The following is a 20,435-nucleotide window of genomic DNA, read 5'->3' as shown; positions in this document are numbered from 1 at the left end:
TAGGGGTGCATCAGAGATGTCTTCAAATGCGACATGGCAACTTAAAATTATCCCAGTGAAATCTGCCTTCCAATAAATATTGAGTTTTCTTTGGCTGTTAACCCTTGTTTGGTTACTGGAAAAAATGGAAAAGCTGCCAAAAAAGTGAAATTCTGAAATTTCATCTACATTTTCCTTTAGTTCTTGTGGAACACCTAAAGGGTTAACAAAGTTTGTAAAATCAGTTTTGAATACCTTGAGGGGTGTAGTTTCTAAAATGTGGCCATTTATGGGTGGTTTCTATTATGTAAGTCCCACAAAGTGACTTCAGACCTGAACTGGTCCTTAAAAATTGGGTTTTGGAAATCTTCTTAAAAAATTTAAGATTTGCTTCTAAACTTCTAAGCCTTCAGTTCTAACGTCCCAAAAAAAGAAAATGTAATTTACAAAATGATCCAAACATGAAGTAGACATATGGGAAATGTAAAGTAATAAACTGTTTTAGGAGGTGTCACTATCTGTTTTAAAAGCAGAGAAATGTAAATTTAGAAAATTGCACATTTTTCCAAATTCTTGATAAATTTGCTATTTTTTAATAAATAAAAATGAAATATTTCGACTCAAATTTACCAGTGTCATGAAGTACAATATGTGAAGAGAAAACAATCTCAGAATGGCCTGGATAAGTAAAAGCGTTTTAAAGTTATCACCACATAAAGTGACACTGGTCAGATTTGCAAAAAATGGCCTGGTCCTTAAAGGGACATTGTCACCTGGAATTCCCTTACTGAGCTATTACCATCACCACATCAGTCTCCACGATTTATATTAAAATATACTAGTATTACTGCCCTGTGTCTTGTAATTTGTTTATAAAATCGCTTTTATTAATATGCTTATTACCTCAATAAGGAGCCCAAGGGGCTGTCCCTCCGTCCGTTGGAGCCTAGCCGCGCTCATTATCTTGGAGCCGACGTAATTTGTTGCGCCCGAAATCTCGCGCATTTCCGGGTTAAGCGAAGCTGGCGCATGCGCACTTCGTTCTGTGAGGCCAATGCCAGGACACCGCGCGGGCGCTGACATGAGTATCCACGGCGCATGCACATTACGTCCGCGATGAGCAGTGAATAAATAAGCAGTAGGGCGGTGCTGGGCTCCAAAATAAGGGGCGTGGCTGGACTCCAACGGCCAGAGGGATAGCCCCTTGGGCTCCCTATTGAGGTAATTAGCATATTAATAAAAGCGATTTTATAGACAAATTATAAGACACAGGGCAGTGTGTATATTTTAATGTAAATCGTGGAGACTGATGTGGTGATGTTAATCGCTCAGTAAGTGAAATCCAGGTGACAGTGTCCCTTTAAGGTGAAAAATGGCAGGGTCCTGAAGGGGTTAAGGAAATAGAAGGGCAGTTCTCTGACAGATTCAGTATGAAACTGAGAGCTGTAGTCTACAAATGCATTGAAACTGAAAGCTGCAGAAGAAAAAACTGTTGAGCATTTTAAATAAGAAAATAATTTTTTGGTCTCAAGTTGAGGAGAATATAATAATAATAATATTAATAAAATGCCCATAGGTGAGCATAGCCTTTGAAAGGAATCTGTCGCCAGCAACCTCCCTATCCAGTCCTTTTTATAGACACATCGCTGTAGATCAGCCCCAGTGCTCGGGCAGCAGGGGGAGAGCTGCTTTAGCTGCTCATATCTCTGGATTGGTAGCAGCTAGAGATAGGTCTTGTTTTAAAGATGCCGTTCCAAGCTTTCAAACAATGCGCCGACTACGTCACAGCGAGGAAGCCGGCACCAGGAGCGCGTCATTCACTCACTGCGCCTGCGCCGAATACAGAAGTGGACGGCTAGGTGCGGGATTTCTTCAGCGATCCAGCTAACTAGGACGTCACTCAAGAGGAGCGGGGCGGGCTAGACGGAGGACCTGGGCGGGACCTAAGTGCAGGCATAGAAGTGAATGGGGCTGAGCTGCAATACCAAGCACAGCCTCTATACAATGTACGGCGCTGTGCTCGGTGAGCTGTAAGGAGGCAGTGGGAGTTCCGATGCCTTCTCAAACATCTGATTGGCGGGGGTCCAGGGTGTCAGACCCTCACCAATCAGGAGAGAGAAAAAAAAAAACTTGGAAAACCCCTTTAACATGCAAATTAGGCCGCCTTTGGTGCAATGAGGGCTTCACCATTGCTCTTGTTGCACCCAAACTCCACTCCTTTCTGTGGCCAACCCCTCCCTTTCTACTTTGCCACTGCCTTGCCCTGTCAATCAAAACAGCGAGGGAGGGGCTGGCCACAGAAAGGAGCAGAGCTTGGGTGCAACAAGAGCAATGGTGACGCCCTAATTGCACCAAAGGTCGAATTTACATATTGTCATAACTCAGCCTCAGATCAACAAAAGAAAAACAGTGTTTTAATCAGGTGACCCCCAGCGATGTGTCTATGCAACTAGATAAAAAGGTCGCTTGAAGGACTCATATCCCTGGATTTATTATTATAATAATTATTATTAGTAATTTACCAGTAACTAAAATAACAAAAATAGAATAAAATTAAAAAAATCAGCACAACCTGACTGCTGTGTGTGCACAGGAAGAAAGGGCCGCGCCGATCTCAGACTTTTGATCTTTTCAAGGCGCACTGTTTTGCAATGAAGAGGAAGCTCCTCTCGGTGATAAAGTGTCAGTTGGTAAACCATTTCCTCACCAGAAAAACTCCACGGGGCGAAAGGGAATTCCCCGCCAGAGTGCCGTGCCACAGCGAAAACACATCACAGCCCAAAAATCTCCATCTGCTCCAACTATTGTACAGACACCTGCTGGTAACCCTCCTAGAAAAGATTTAAAAAGAAAATTAAGAAAAAGTGAATAATTAAAAAAAGGCTGACAATAACTTTATTATCAGTAACCTCGAAAAAAAATCTGGTAAAAAAGGAATAAAAAAGGGAAAAAAACACGAATATCATCATGAATAAAAGGTATTCTCCATACTGAAGAGAGAAGTAATGTTAACAAAAGGCTTAAACCTACAGCCAAATGGAAAAAAAACTAACAAAAAAAACAAACTAAGGTTACATTCACACGACCGTAAGAGTTTTGCGGATTCACAAATCACGGATACCGGCCTTGTGCGTTCCGCATTTTGAGGACCACACATGGCCGGCACTATGATAGAAAATGCCTATTCTTGCCCGCAACTGCGGGGACGCGGAATGGAAGAACAGATGCGTACAGCACACGGGGTGCTGTCCGCATCTTTTGCTGCCCTATTTAAATGAATGGGTCCGCACCCGTTCCGCAAAATTGCGGAATGGATGCGGACCAGTTCATACAAATCTACCTCTCTGGTCCAGACATCACCACCTTACTATCCAGAATCCCACAGTGTCTATCTGCTATATCATCCTCCTTCGCCTCTCGCTTTCTAAAACTCAACATGGATAAAACAGAATTCATCCTCTTTCCCCCATCTTGATCAGCCCCCCCACCAGACCTATCTATCACAATCAATGGCTGCACACTCTCCCCAGTCAACCAAGTCCGCTGTCTTGGAGTGACCTTGGATTCTGCCCTTTTCTTCCGACCGCACATCCAAGCCCTTTCCACCACCAAAAACATCTCCCGCATCCGCGCTTTCCTCGACATTGAATCTGCGAAAATGCTTGTACATGCCCTCATCATCTCCCGCCTAGACTACTGCAACACTCTCCTCTGTGGCCTTCCATCTAGCACTCTCGCACCCCTCCAATCTATCCTCAACTCTGCTGCCCGGCTAATCCACCTCTCACCCTATTACTCCTCTGCCTCTCCCCTCTGCCAATCCCTTCACTGGCTCCCATTGCCCAGCGAATTCACTTCAAAGTACTAACAAATAAGTACAAGGCCATCCACAACCTGCCCCCTCCCTACATCTCTGAGCTACTTTCCCGATACACCCCCACACAAGACCTCCTTCTCTCCTGTCCTCTTATCACCTGTTCCCACAATCGCCTCCCAGATGTCTCCCGTGCATCCCCCATACTCTGGAACTCGCTGCCCCAACATATCCGACTCTCACCTACAGTGGAATCCTTCAAAAGAAACCTGAAAACCCACCTCTTCAGACAAGCCTACAACCAGTGACCCTGCTGCCTCTATACCGCCACGACCAGCTTCACCCGCACCTACTGTGTCCTTCTCCCATACCATGTAGATTGTAAGCCCTCATGGGCAGGGCCCTCTCTCCTTCTGTACCAGTCTGTAACTCGTCTTCTTCATGCTTAGTGCAGTTGTCTGTATTATGTATGTGACCCCTTATCATATGTACAGCGCTATGGAATGAATGGCGCTTTAATAATAATAACTAGGAGGATTGCAGGTCCTGCTGGTGCAGTCAGTGCGGGTGGTCAGACCTGTTATCAGATCAAGATCTACAGCTGTAAAAAAGCTGGTGTGAAACTGATCCTCGTCTTGTTTTTGTTCTATTTCGCCAGCAATGTAATTGGTAAAGGACCACCCGCCATGTACGGCATTTACGGCAAGCGGTAGCATCATTGTATAGTTTCAGCAGGGGCTTTAGCTGGCGCCTGAGACATTGGACAGCCGACTGTCAGGGCTCCTGCTGTGCGGCGCCAGTCCTGGGGGTCATGTGACCAGTCACTGGGAGTCGGCTGCTCCTGGGTGTCCCCGCCACTGGGCAGATGTTCCTTGTACCTGCCCCTGCTGTGCACTCCCATATACAATGGAAAAGCATGGCGTAGAAAAAATAAAAATTGTAAAAGAAATAAAAAAGTAATAAATGATAATAAAACAATACTAATAAGAATTAAGCTAATTATAATAATAGTTATAATAAAAACAATGTTACTACTGTAATGAAATAATAATAATCATAAAATAAAAATTACCGCTAATAGTTCGAATAATAAAGACCCCCAATAGTCTCTTCTGACCTTTGCTGGAGTATACAATAAAAACCTGCACCCTTCCCTAACCGCTGTCATAGTCGAGACCCTATTACTCAAAATGAAACATTTAATATATGAAAATTTAGGGTACAAAATGACAAACGCAAACAAAATGTGAGATATTAAAAGAATAAAAAATTGCAAAAATGTAAAACATCCACGAGCGTGAAATAAAAAATTACCGGTATCCGTAAAGAAAAAAAAAAAAAAAAGGATGAAAAGAAAGCTGCGTTATTTATAAAAAACAAAAGTCAGAAACATCTCGTCGTTAGCACAAGTTATACTAACGTGTAAAAGAAGGGAAAAAAAAGGTGCAAAACGGGGTCTGGTCCTGAAGACTAAAATTATCCTGGAGGTGAACCAGACACATAGACCGACCCGTTCACTGACATGATGGGAGGTAGTGGTTACGGACCTCCTGCCCAGTGCCCGGTCTGGCGGTTTATTAGGACATGGCAGGTGATATAAAGTAGTGCGCCAGAAAAACAAAAAGACACAAAGTCCAAAATTCTTCCTCCAAACTTCACAGCTAAAGACTAAACCCTCCAATCCACCAAAATACTACGACGTATCTTACAATAGCACAAAAAAAAATATCTATCTATTATAGATAATAAACCAGACATCTACCTATACAATAGAAAAACGCTGAAAAATAAAGAAATGTGAAAAGACAAAGCTCAATCGCACCAGAAAATCTCCACCTAAAGGTCAGAGTCCGCCTCGACGTCTGTGTGGGAGGGCAGGCTCCGCTTGTATTTTCCTGTCACTTTGCTCGAGACCCAAAAACATACCACAAAATATTCAGCTTGAAAAGTAAAAAAAAAAAAAGCACAAATATGAAGAAAAAAGATATTATTCGATATTAAACGTAAACTAAACTATTTTTAATACTAAAAATCGTCCACGTTAAACGGCATCTGGGAGGGCAAGAGACTGATGGTAGATAATTTTATGTTAAAGGGGCACTCCTCCTGTATGCACAAGACAGGGGACTTGATCTAGGGGGTCCGACCTCCAGTGATCACAAGACCACGGTTCTGCACGCTGTGGAGGGGCGGTGCTGTGCTTACGTCTGCTCTTCTCCATTCACTCCTATGGGGCGGCTGCGAGCGATGAGCGGACATGCACACCGCCGCTCCATCCTCATGGGGAAGTTCAGCGGTACCTGCACTTGAGATCACTCGGGCCCCAGCGGTCGGGCCCCAGGCGATCAAACACCTTCCCTGTCCTGGGGGAACAATCCCTTTAACTCTTGAATGAGGAGCGGAGTAATAACTGCACACGCAGCGACTCTCCGGACATGGCCGCCTCAGTAAATACTTCTATTGCCCATGAAAATAACAATTCTGCATCGTATCGCTCCTCTGTTATTCTTCTTAGAAATGTCTGGAGAAATTGACAACTGGGTGGTACCATTCCCACTGTCATAGGGGGTGTGTACCTGCATAATCTGGCACTGTGTAGGGACACCCCTCCCAAATGGTAACACCCAGCTGTCAGTTTGTCTACTAGTTTCTAGTAGGAATAACAGAACGTAGATTTGGAGACCTGCATCAGAATAGAATGAGAGCGGCAGGTCCTCTTTAGGGCTACATTCACATGAGGCAGCCATTGGGGTTAGTCACAAGGCCGTTTGTTCACAGCAGGTCTATGGGATACATGTAGGGCGTCTCTCTCATTCTGCTCTTGCTGTGTCAGTCTTCACTGCAGTCCTAGCATGCCGTTTACCATTATTTAGTATGCAGATTGCTGTATCCCCAGCCTGATACAGGCAAGTACATGACAACATGGAGGGACGGATGCCACACACTGGCCTGCAGTCTATGGGGAATAGGCCACAGGTTACAGGACCGGGGACCTTCTCAGCTCCACATAGAAGACACAGGACATCCGCGTGCTGCCTGAGGATAATGGAGGTGGTTGTCCTGCACATAGTACGAATCCTCGTGTACATACTGACTGCCTGAGGATAATGGAGGTGGTTGTCCTGCACATAGTATGAATCCTCGTGTACATACTGACTGCCTGAGGATAATGGAGGTGGTTGTCCTGCACATAGTATGAATCCTCGTGTACATACTGACTGCCTGAGGATAATGGAGGTGGTTGTCCTGCACATAGTATGAATCCTCGTGAACATACTGACTGCCTGTGGATAATGGAGGTGGTTGTCCTGCACATATTGACTGCCTGAGGATAATGGAGGTGGTTGTCCTGCACATAGTATGAATCCTCGTGTACATACTGACTGCCTGAGGATAATGGAGGTGGTTGTCCTGCACATAGTATGAATCCTCGTGTACATATTGACTGCCTGTGGATAATGGAGGTGGTTGTCCTGCACATACTGACTGCCTGAGGATAATGGAGGTGGTTGTCCTGCACATAGTATGAATCCTCGTGTACATACTGACTGCCTGTGGATAATGGAGGTGGTTGTCCTGCACATACTGACTGCCTGTGGATAATGGAGGTGGTTGTCCTGCACATAGTATGAATCCTCGTGTACATACTGACTGCCTGAGGATAATGGAGGTGGTTGTCCTGCACATAGTATGAATCCTCGTGCACATACTGACTGCCTGAGGATAATGGAGGTGGTTGTCCTGCACATAGTATGAATCCTCGTGTACATACTGACTGCCTGAGGATAATGGAGGTGGTTGTCCTGCACATAGTATGAATCCTCGTGTACATACTGACTGCCTGAGGATAATGGAGGTGGTTGTCCTGCACATACTGACTGCCTGTGGATAATGGAGGTGGTTGTCCTGCACATAGTATGAATCCTCGTGTACATACTGACTGCCTGAGGATAATGGAGGTGGTTGTCCTGCACATAGTATGAATCCTCGTGTACATACTGACTGCCTGTGGATAATGGAGGTAGTTGTCCTGCACATACTGACTGCCTGAGGATAATGGAGGTGGTTGTCCTGCACATAGTATGAATCCTCGTGTACATATTGACTGCCTGTGGATAATGGAGGTGGTTGTCCTGCACATAGTATGAATCCTCGTGTACATATTGACTGCCTGTGGATAATGGAGGTGGTTGTCCTGCACATACTGACTGCCTGAGGATAATGGAGGTGGTTGTCCTGCACATAGTATGAATCCTCGTGTACATACTGACTGCCTGTGGATAATGGAGGTGGTTGTCCTGCACATACTGACTGCCTGAGGATAATGGAGGTGGTTGTCCTGCACATAGTACGAATCCTCATGTACATACTGACTGCCTGAGGATAATGGAGGTGGTTGTCCTGCACATAGTATGAATCCTCGTGTACATACTGACTGCCTGAGGATAATGGAGGTGGTTGTCCTGCACATAGTATGAATCCTCGTGTACATATTGACTGCCTGTGGATAATGGAGGTGGTTGTCCTGCACATACTGACTGCCTGAGGATAATGGAGGTGGTTGTCCTGCACATAGTATGAATCCTCGTGTACATACTGACTGCCTGAGGATAATGGAGGTGGTTGTCCTGCACATACTGACTGCCTGAGGATAATGGAGGTGGTTGTCCTGCACATACTGACTGCCTGAGGATAATGGAGGTGGTTGTCCTGCACATAGTATGAATCCTCGTGTACATACTGACTGCCTGAGGATAATGGAGGTGGTTGTCCTGCACATAGTATGAGTCCTCGTGTACATACTGACTGCCTGTGGATAATGGAGGTGGTTGTCCTGCACATAGTATGAATCCTCGTGTACATACTGACTGCCTGTGGATAATGGAGGTGGTTGTCCTGCACATACTGACTGCCTGAGGATAATGGAGGTGGTTGTCCTGCACATAGTATGAATCCTCGTGTACATACTGACTGCCTGTGGATAATGGAGGTGGTTGTCCTGCACATAGTATGAATCCTCGTGTACATACTGACTGCCTGTGGATAATGGAGGTGGTTGTCCTGCACATACTGACTGCCTGTGGATAATGGAGGTGGTTGTCCTGCACATACTGACTGCCTGAGGATAATGGAGGTGGTTGTCCTGCACATAGTATGAATCCTCGTGTACATACTGACTGCCTGAGGATAATGGAGGTGGTTGTCCTGCACATACTGACTGCCTGTGGATAATGGAGGTGGTTGTCCTGCACATACTGACTGCCTGAGGATAATGGAGGTGGTTGTCCTGCACATAGTATGAATCCTCGTGTACATACTGACTGCCTGTGGATAATGGAGGTGGTTGTCCTGCACATACTGACTGCCTGAGGATAATGGAGGTGGTTGTCCTGCACATAGTATGAATCCTCGTGTACATACTGACTGCCTGAGGATAATGGAGGTGGTTGTCCTGCACATAGTATGAATCCTCAGGGGGGGCTCTGCTGCAGACACGGCGGGGGGAGGGGGGCTCTGCTGCAGTCAGTTGTCTCACTGCCAGACACAGGAAGAGCTGGATCTGCCGCTCGGAGCACAATCCCAATAATCCTAATGACTGACCTGCTTTTCCTCCTCCTGCCGGATCCTCTCATCATCTTTGCGTCTCTCCTCTTCCCGTTTCATTTCCTGTTTCTTGCGTTCTTCTCTTTCAGTTTCTTCAGCCTATTAAGGAAAGGTAGAAGAAAAAAACACCGGTCACTGGACAATGCTAATGTCATACTCCAGTCACAGCTAAAGCTGCACAGCTCTGCTAGTTCTCCTGTTAGTTCCCAGCTTATCGGATGACTGTTAACATAAGAGGTAACTGAACCTTCACGGATGTTTCATCAGAATGAAGCTCACAATTTTGCCTGGTGTAGCAAGCAGAATTCTGAATGCAGCTCTGGATGTGACTAGAGTAAAATGGAAAAAAATCGCTCTGGAATGACTTTTCCATATCAAATGGCATCAGTCCACTTTGTTTCCTTGTACTTGGACACTTTTTAAATATGTCTGCTTGCTGTCAATGAATGGAAAAAAAGGTCTGTAGTTCTTGAAGTTAAACACAGCAGCAATACAGAATTTTTGTTTGCTATCCAGACAGACCTTTTACCTGCCCTGATACACTGCAGCAAACCCTCAGCAGAGATGTTGCTGCTGTTGTGTTACAGGGGATTTTACTGGAGAAGAATACTGATGACTTGGGGCTTTTTTTTTTATGTTGGTTCTATTTTATTTGTGGCCCGTATGCGGAAGCATCTGCTTCAATGGGGCCGCAAAAAACGGAAACGACTCCGTGTGCATTCTGTGTCCGTAGGATAGAACATATCCTATTATTGTCCGCATTACGGACAAGGACAGGACTGTTCTATTAGGGGGAAGGCAAAATACGGAACGCATCTGTGTTTTGCAGATCCACAATAGCGGTGTGCATGAGCCCTTATCCTCAGGAAAGGTAACTAATATCTGAATGGGGGGGGGGGGGGGGCCCCTCACAACATACCAAGCAGGGGGCTACATATCAGATAGTGTATGTGCTTGGTATTGCAGTCCTTGACTAGGACTGAGCTGCATAGGCCATAACTGGGACGTTACTGTCCTGGGAAGAGGTCACGGCTCTTCGGCGTCTTCAAAAAGCCGGAAGTCCGACCCCCACCGATCGGATATTGACGGCCTCTCCAGACAGGCCGTCAGCAGTGGTTTAGTCCATCGCTGGCACACTGTGACAATACCATCAACTGTGAAAGGAGGCCTAGGGCAGCGCAGGGTTTTAGGCTCTGGTTGTAAAGAAATCGTTTCCATTCCCTGACAGCCAGCAGAGATCTAGAAAAAGGCTGACATTTCCACCTTAACTTTACACCTCTCTTCTTACCTCCCGTTGTGCTTTTCTTGCCTGCTTTTCCTCCAGTTTCTTCTGTTTTTTGGCTCCGATCTTCCCCGGAGCCTGAGCGGCCGGACTCTCCTCATCATCGTCGTCATCGCGGGTTTCCTCCAGCGCTGCTGAAAAACGGCAAAAAGAGAGAGGTGAATACAGGTAAAAACATACCTCCCCCTGTACAGGGGATGCGCGATCCCCCTCCCCCATCACGTATGGCTGGACTCTGGGAACCCCCCTTTCGTCTTTCTACGATATCCCAGTCACGCCGAAACTGTTCTAACCCCTTTGAGAACACAGCCCTTTCTCCCTACCAAGAGGAGTCGTATTTTTAATGGCACCATATTAAAAAAATAATAATAATAAAAAAATAAATAAAAAAATGCCACTATTGTTTTTTGGGACATTTTATTCTGCAGGTCAGAACTTACTTACGGTATTTTATATGTTTTATTACTTTTGTGTTTAACAGAACTTTTAATCTTTTCCCCTCTGGGATGCATACAACTTTTTCATCACTTTTTACTCTGTTATTTAAAACAAAACACGCCATTTTCATAGCACGCGCCGTTATGGTTGTGCCAATACCACTGATATGGAGTTTTATTTATTTATTATTAGTGACGAGCGAAGTATTTGAAAATTCGATTCGGCTGCTTCACTGAATTTTACTAAAAAAATAAATTCTTTGCATCTAATTACTTTGCCGAGAAGCGCATTTGTTTGTAAGTAGTGGGCGTAATGACAGGGAACGGCAATTGCACCGCGCCCCGTCATTGTCGCCCTCAGATGCCGCGTTCATAGCTGATCGAGGCATCTAATAGTAGTAAAAAATTTTATCAAACTTACCTCATCTATTTGATCGCAACGAGCCAGCCGCCACCACCTTGATTGAAGAAGATCTACAGCAAAATCTTGAGCAGCCAGTGATGACGTCATCATGGCGCCTGGTGTGGCGACGTCATACATCACCGCACACTGGATTTCGTGCGAGATCTTCAATCAAGATGGCGGCAGCAATCTCTAATATTATACACTGCAGTGTAAAGCTGACAGGCCTCTGGGGGTCATTTACTAAACACCAGCACCGCATGCGCCAGTCTCCGTAAAAATTTGGCACAGCTTCTTATGTCCGTGCAACAGAAGCCAACGCCAGGAGCAGCGGCAGATTTATGTCGTCATTTATGCCCGTTTTCTGGAGTACATTATAGTTCAGTTTTGTAAAACCTGGCGGAAAAACAAAGAAAGATTTCCTTTGAGCCAAATTTTGCCCCCTCTGATGCAGAATAGGAATACAAAGATGGCCGAAATAAGCTCTCGTTTGCCGAAGAAACCCGCCGGCGCCCTAGACTGTGTTGCAGGTACCAACAGGGTGACAGCAGGAGACCTGCTCCCTCTGTCTATCCACTATCCAGAGTCATCTCTGTTGCAGCAGAACGTCAGCTTTAAGATACGTCGAGTGTAGCTATTGGGCCATAAAAGTACGACAGATGTCACCAAGGGGTTAAACTGGTGCCCGACATAGCAGTAAATCTGATAATCCATCACCTGAACCGCAGTTTAATCTGGAATTTCAAGGCCTAAAAACCAGGGAGAAATCAAGTAGGAGACTCTTCTTCATCTGGATTTAGACTAGGATGGGTTCTAACGGATTGCCAGATTCTCCAGATCAAGGATGGCCAACCTGCGGCTCTCCAGCTGTTGTAAAACTACAACTCCCTGCTGTAGGCAGACTGGGCATGCTGGGAGTTGTAGTTCTGCAACAGCTGGAGGGCCTCAGGTTGGCCATCCCTGCTCTAGACGATCAAACGACACAAACTCATCTGAGAAGAGAAGAAGGGCGCCACGCTGCAGGAATGTGGGCGAGAACCGGGTCACGCTTAGTCACGTCCATCACATCATGGTTACTCAACTATTGTAAATGAACCAGAAAGAATCAAACATGAAAAAAGTGATAAAAGTGATCTTTATCTGCAAAATAGTGAAAACCGGTTGAGAAGTGTCGCCCAGCAAGGGCTGAAGTGGGATTCTGCTCGGCTGCTGCAGTGCAGGAGATAAGCTCCACGAGCCAGAAGACCTCCTACGTGTGGTGGAAGCGAGAACCTGCTCGAGCCTCCCACACCCTGTCTGTCTTGACAAATGTTTTGATGCTCAGAGACGAAAAGATCTTGGACGAACGAACGGCCGCGTATGAAAAAGAGGAAGAGAGAGCGGGTCTGCAGACCTCCGCCGCTTTCTTCATGACCTGACCTGGTCCCCTTTACCGACCCCGCTGTCAATCACCGACAGTTCACCGCTGTACAAGTTCTAAAGGACAAGATAGAAATGTCACCCCTATCCTCAGGATAAGCATCTGATGGTGGGGGATCTGACCACTGGGACCCCCTGCCATCACGGGGTACAGGGGTTTTCACAAAGAATAGAGCTGATTGGTGGGGGTGCCAGGTGTCAGATCCTGAGGACTGGTCATCAATATCTGGATCCTGGAAACCTCCTTTAAGTGGAGGATCATCGGAGGTCTGGCTTCTCTGACCGCCATCGATCAGCTGTAATAGCTGGGGTCAGACACATGCCGGTTGATGGAGGGAGACCGCGGCATTACATGGCAGCCAATCAAACGTAAGGACAGACCGGATCCAGCACCGCCGTCTTCTATTCTGGGGACCCCCTCCCATGATGTTCATGTGTCCGAACAGGGTACAGGAGCGGCTTCCATGCTGGAAATGTTTCCTGCACGTGCTCTGTATGTAAGGGCTCATTCATTGGAGTCCCGTGCCCGTATTGCGGACCGCATTTGCAGATCCGCAATACACGGGCACCGTTCCGTTGTCATTCCGCATCATAGATGTGGACCCATTCATTTCAATGGGTCCGCAAATCCGGAACGGAACACTACGGAAGCACTACGGAGTGCTTTCTGGGGTTCCGTTCCTCCTCAACGCAAAAAGATAGAACTTGCTCTATCTTTTTGCGGAACGGAGGGATCGCGGACCTATTCAAGTGAATGGTTCTGCGATCCCCATGTGCCTGCCCCACGGAACACCAACGGTCGTGTGAATGAGCCCTAACTAACGTAGCTCAGTGATAAACTAAAAAAAAAAAGACACTAAAGTATATTAACCTGTATTCACACAGGTGGATTGTTTTTTGTTTTTTATATATTTCTGTTATTTAAAAAAAAAAAAAAAAACAGCAGGTGTGAATAAAACCTTAGTGGAATTAGTTAAAAAAATAATGTTGCAAATAAACTGAAATAGTGAGAAATGATAAAATAGGACTAATTAAAAGCCGAATAAAGAACATCTTGGCTCGTGCACTGGACCAGCTGTTCCTTAACCCCTTCAAGACTGGGCCATTTGACGTTTTCTACTCCCTACCCGTATGAGGACTTGATTTGTGCGAGACCAGTTGTACTTTCTAATGGCACCATTTCATACTGCATATGATGTAGTGGGGAGCTGGGAAAAAAATACTATTCCAAATGGCGTAGAATTAGGCCTCATGCACACGGCCGTTGTCGCGTTCCGTGTCCGTTGTTCCGTTTTCCGTGATTTTCTGCGGACCCATTGACTTTCTATGGGTCCGTTGAAAACTCGGATAATGCACCGTTTGTCATCCGCGTCCGTGATATGCGTTTCCAGTCCGTCAAAAAAATATGACCTGTCCTATTTTTTTCACGGACAACGGTTCGCGGACCCATTCAAGTCAATGGGTCCGTGAAAAAACACGGAGGCACACAAGATTGTCGTCCGCGTCCGTTTTTTTCCTATCATTTGCAAGGCAAACTTGACTTAGATTTTTTTTTCACTTTTCATGTCTGGTGATCCTCCAAAAATCAAGGAAGACACATGGAAACGGATCACAGAACAACGGAACAGCTTTTTGAGGACCGCAAAAAAATACTGTCGTGTGCATGAGGCCTTAGAAGAAGAAAAAACATTCAACAACAGTTTTATGGGTTTGGTTTTTTCGGTGTTCCCTTCTTTCTCCGGGACAGTACAATTAGCTGTATAGGGATAACTGCCCCTATATACTGCACTGCCAGTAGTGAGCGCTCACCGCTCGCTGTCATATCTCCTGACGGCAGGTTAGTTATTCGGCGTGCGGGGGAACGCGGACGGATCGCTCACCACCCTGCCGGGATATATTTCGGGTACACAAGTCACCTCCCACTATGACGTACTATTAAAGTCATATGTCAAGAAGGGGTGAAAATGGTTGTCTGCCAAAAATTTTCCAGCATCTGAATACTTTTGAAATGTATCTTTTCTTCATCTTCCTGTCCACCCCGTTGAGGTGGACACACAGGCACAGTTTCATCCTTCATCCTTCACGTCAGCGTTCAGCCTTTCCGTCCTCCTGCTCCGTTCGTATTAAGCACATACTTGAGCCGGACGGAGACTAGGGGCCCCACAGACTATAATGGGGGTCCGTTAGGTTTACGCTCAGAGGAAGGTTTTTGAAGCAGAGACAAAAGTACTTTTGTCTCATCTTCATAAATCTTCCTCTGGGTGGAAACCTAACGGACCCCCTTATAGTCTATGGGGCCCGTATTACCTATGAGAGACACGAGACGCTCTCCTGCTCTAACGGCCCGGACCGGCAGGAGCGCCGATCAGGGCCATCTAACCCCTTACATGCTGCGGGCGATGGCGTCTGCGGCATGTATGTGGTTACAGAGGGAGCAGACTGCTTCTGTCTCCTATCGGCACCTCGCAAATGAGATCATGGGGTGCTTATGTCCGTGCAGACAGGCCAGGGCCTAGTGGAGGCCCGAGGCCTGCTTCCAGCATTTCCCTCTCTGGCGCAACCTGCTGGTCAATGTCAGTATAGCACTGACATTAAAATATATTGCACCACAGGAATAGTGTATTGGGTTTTAGAAGCGATTAAAATATTGCTTATTATAGCCACCTTGTGGGACCATTAAATAGTTAAAAAAAAGTAAAAAAAATTATTAAAATTAAAAAAAAAAATCCAATAAAAAAAAAAAAATTCCCATTGAAAAAAATACTTTTCAATGGAAAAAAAATTTTGCAAAAATAAAATCTCATCATATTTGGTGTCTCGGCATCTGTAACAACCTGCACTAAGCAAATAACCATGTATATTATCCCCTACGGCAGGCATGCTCAAACTGCGGCCCTCCAGCTGTTGCAAAACTACAACTCCCAGCATGCCCGAACAGCCTACAGGTATCAGCCTACAGCAGGGCATTGTGGGAGTTGTAGTTTTACAACAGCTGGAGGGCCGCAGTTTGAGAATACCTGCCATTCAGAGAACACCATAGAAAAAATAAAAAAGTACAACAAAATAAAGGCCAGTGTAAGGCCTCATGCACACTAATGTGCGGTGTCTGTGCCAGTGCTGCGTACTGCAAATTGCGGTCTGCAATGCACGGGAAACAACTGTGTCCGTGGCGTCTAAGGACGCAGACCCATTCACTTGAATGGGGTCCGCGATCCCCATCCGACGGTCCGCATCGCAAAAAAAAAAGGAGTGCATGCACTTCTTTTTTGAGGTGCAGAGCCACGGACGGAAAACCCACAGAAGCACTCTGTAGTGCTTCCGATTCGTGCCTCCGTTCCACACCGCACCATATCGTCCGGTCTGTGGACCCGTTCAAGTCAATGGATCCGCATCAGTTATAGAGCATTCGCACGGCCGGTGCCCATATATTGCAGACCCGCTGTTTGCAGGCCACAATGCGGGCACGGCCGGCACGTAGTTGTGTGCATGAGCCCTTAATAAAAATGAATCGTACCTCAAAATGGCACCATTAAAAACTACAACTTGTCCTTTGAAAAAAAAACAAGCCCTCACACTGCTACAGAAACGAGTCATAGCTCTTGGAATACGACGACGAAAATCGCTTGGTCAGTAAGGCCCAGAACAGGCTGGTCATTAAGGGGTTAACAAAAATATGCTCTACTGTGGGGAAGGGGGGACGAGAAAGATAGATATATTATAAATACACATTCACACTTTTAAAATTAGAAGGAGGAATCTGTTCATCATTACCAAAAACATTTAGAAAATCCAAAAATAGAGGCATCGCCCACAGGACGGCAGGTGCCGCTCAATCAGGTCTGGTGACTAACAGTTCTCGTTACTGTCCTCAGTCCCACGCTTGCTAGTTACTCCCATCATACATCCCACCGGCCACCAAGCCGCCATCGCTATTGACCGCAATCCCGGTCATTGCGGCCAGGTGCTTGCTGTATTACACTCGCCATGTATGGAGCACAACAAGACACCGGACCTTTCACAACGTCTGAAATGCCAGCCCCTTATGTTTCCATTCACTGACAGGAGCTTTATGCGCAGGTGCTACCTTCTCTCTCCTCCTCCAGGCGCTGCGCTCGTCTCTGGGCCAGCATGTTCCGGTTCACCCTTCTCCTCGGCATCCCGTCCGCACGCTGCTCCGGAAGAGGCCGCGGTCTGACTGCTGCCGTCGCCACATTTTGCTGGTGCTCTTGGTCGGCTGCAAGCAATAAAGAAGCAAAATAATTAGGAAATATCAATTACAACATCCGCCGGACGATTATACAAAGAAAAGGTCTCTCCAAAACGAACGCAAAATGTCAGAAACATAGTTAGATTGTGAGCCCCATTGGGGACAGATGGATGCTGATGTCTGTAAAGCGCTGCGGAATATAGTAGATATAATGAAACATGGCGTCAACGCATGGAGGAAAGAACAGGCCTCGTTGCCCATAGCAACCAATCAGAGCGCAGCTTTCATTTCTTAACCAGCTGTGGCACAATAAAAGCTGCGCTGTGATTGGTTGCTAGGGGAAACAGGGGCAGGCTTTCCTCCTAGGCTAGGACAAGGCCTTAGGCCTGTGTATAAGTGCACTGAAAAACATTATCATTAGGCCTCATGCACACGACCGTATGTACTTTGCGGTGCGCAAAAAAACGATCCGCAAAAAATACAGATGACGTCCGTGTGCATTCCGTATTTTGCAGAACGGATCAGCTGGCCCCCCATAGAACAGTACTATCCTTCCCTTGTCCATAATGCGGACAATAATAGGACACGTTCTATTTTTTGGCGGAACGGAAATACGGACATACGGAAGCGGAATGCACACGGAGTAACTTCAGTTTTTTTGCAGACCCACTGAAATGAATGGTTCCGTATACGGTCCGCAAAAAAAAACAAAAAACGGTACGGACATTGAAAGAAAATACGTTTGTGTGCATGAGGCCTTATTAATAGGGTATGTTCACATGTGGCGGATACACTGCAGATTTTCTGTGGCAAAACCACATGCAGAATATCTGCAGCTATTCCTTTCCACATGGCTATAATCTTAAAGGGGCAGTCCAGCTTTTTGTAGGCTTTTAGATTCTTCCCCCTACCTGCCGGACAGCTAGCAGGTAAGTACGCTTCCGCAGCAGGGACAAAGGGACAATAGGGGGTTACTTTTCTACCATTTTGCTTTAAGAATATCAGCTTTTTGTTGCATGAAAATATTAACCCCTTCCAGACCTTTGCCATACATGTACAGGGGGGGCAACGACTTTAAAGATGGCAGGCAGCCATTGGCAATAACGCAAATCATGAGCATTTAACCCTTCGGATGCCGTGGTCAACTGCGCTCCCAGGACACAAGCGACTCGCCCGAGCCGAGATCGGGGGTAGCCATTTAATTGCTGTTACAGACCAGGGCCCTCTGAAGAGTCCGAGGCCTACCACAGAGATGTTTCTATGGAGACCTGTCACAGGGAACCCTGTCCATAGGAACAGAGCGAATGTCCCATAGATTGCAATGTTAAATCACTGTAGTCTATGGGAGAAATGTCAAATATATAAAAATTCAATTCATTCCTTATTGCCTCATTTTAAAAAAGATAAATAAATTTTAAAAATTAAGGTCATAATGTGGGCATCCCAAAAAGCCCGTACTATTAAAATATAAAAATATTTCTCTCGTAAAGTGAAAAAAAAAATAAAAAAATTGCAAATTTTTAGCACACCTGGCCAAATTTTTTTTTATAAAAATTGATCACAAAGTCACACACACCAACACTGTATCAATAAAAAAACGTAGACGTAACTATAAAAAAAAAATAGTTCTGGGGTCAGAATATGGCGATGCACAGAAAAAAATAATCATTTTTTTTCTAAAGCTTTAAGTTTTCTTTTAAAGTATTGAAACACAAGAAAACGGACACAAATGATCTGTCGCTGTAATCGCACTGACGGGGAGAAGGACGAACAGGTCCCTTTTTACCGCTGTACAAACAAAGGCCATAAAACGGTGGCAAAATTGAGTTTTTAGTTTTTTTTTTCCAGTCTCCCACTACATTGGATGAAATAGTAAATGGCGCCATTAGAAAGTCCAACTTGTCCCGCAAAAAAACAAGCCCTCATACGTCTATGTGAACGGATTAAAAAAAGATAATAATAATAATAAAAATAATGGATCCGAGAAGCAGAGATTTAAAAGAAAAAAATATATAAATTGAATATATGATATTTTTTACAGTTCAATTTTTTATCACAATTTTTTAATTTATTCCGGTGTCTGTACCGGGGGCAGGACTTCACATAGGACTGTCGGGGGGGGGGGGGCTATATATTCAGATTTTAATAATGTTTTTGGATTTTCTTTTTCTTTTAGAACTGGATTATCTCAGAGATTTTTCTCCCGCAGCGTCCGTCAGCGCCGGTGACACAGGGGGGGAAAAAACGTCAAGATTCGTCAGGGTCACATGACTAGACCCCCAGCTTCCTTCCATAAAAATACCGCACTGTAGTACGAGACCCTTAAATGGTTCGGCCCACAGGACGGGTGAGAAATGTATGGTTGATGGGGGTCCGATGGTTACCCCCCCGCCCCTCCAGCAATCATGACAGTGGAGGTCCCCGATTCTCCCATGTTGATGGGGGTACAGCTCACGCGCGACCACCGCGTCATTCACTCGGGGGCCCCCGGGTCACAGGATCGGTAGTCCCCACCAATTCCTTATCCCAGGAATCAGCTGCTGTGAAACTACAACTCCCAGCATGCAAACTTACTAGGATGTTCTTGTAACTCCCATAGATGTGAATGGAGGATTCTGGGAGTTGCAGTTTCCGAACAGCCGGAGGCGGCTGGTCCCTGCTCTATCCTATGAGAGGACCCCTTTAATTATGAACTGTTAAATAAAACATACGGACAGTAAGGGGTTAACCAGCGCCCAAACATCAGCCGCCGCCATATGCACACAGCTGAACACTTCTCACAGCTGAGGCTTTGTTACACTTGCATCCCCCACAGTGCAGAGTAGTAATAGTGGGAGGGGAGTTGACAGGTGGGCACGATCACCGGCTGCATGGCACAGCTTAAAGGGAGAGTCTGCTCCCACCTAAAACCACCGGGCAGCTTAACCCAACTGGAGACTACAGCAGGGGGGCATTAGGACCCCGCTCACCTTGCTCCGCCTGCCCTCTGATCCGGGTAATAAAGAAGAGCAGCACAGCCAGCAGCGCGGCGGCGACAACGTACAGCACGGGGTCCATTCTTACCGTACACGTCACTGTACTAAGCCCCGCCCACACACAGCGAGCCGTCACTAGCAACGTGGACGCAACCAACGCCAGTTTACGGGGGTGGACAATTCCGTACCAAGACGTGTGGTGCGTGCAGCATTGCATTCCCTCCACACGATTTGAATGAATTGACAAATAAAAGGGACGTGTAATTCGCGGTGCTCGTTGTATGACTATGGTAATAAGATTAGACGTTACTTGTG

At 45.9% G+C, this 20,435-nt stretch overlaps 1 protein-coding gene across 1 annotated transcript in view; it reads right to left on the bottom strand.

Annotated features, from left to right (window-relative positions):
- Positions 1-20,229, bottom strand: part of DDRGK1 (DDRGK domain containing 1) — a 40,698-nt gene extending 20,469 nt beyond the window's left edge. Inside the window, exons 1-4 of the mRNA XM_040419337.1 lie at positions 20,115-20,229; positions 17,023-17,172; positions 10,686-10,813; positions 9,395-9,496 (exon numbers count right to left, since the gene is read on the bottom strand). Of these exons, the coding sequence (XP_040275271.1) occupies positions 9,395-9,496; positions 10,686-10,813; positions 17,023-17,172; positions 20,115-20,202 (468 nt within the window). The 5' untranslated portion in view covers positions 20,203-20,229. The remainder of the gene's footprint in view (positions 1-9,394; positions 9,497-10,685; positions 10,814-17,022; positions 17,173-20,114) is intronic.
- Positions 20,230-20,435: the final 206 nt, after the last annotated feature.

Source organism: Bufo bufo, chromosome 2 (genome assembly GCF_905171765.1).
Source record: "Bufo bufo chromosome 2, aBufBuf1.1, whole genome shotgun sequence".
NCBI classification, from domain to species: Eukaryota; Metazoa; Chordata; class Amphibia; order Anura; family Bufonidae; genus Bufo; species Bufo bufo.
Note: the sequence above shows the minus strand (reverse complement) of the source record. Positions and strands in the feature narration are given on the sequence as shown.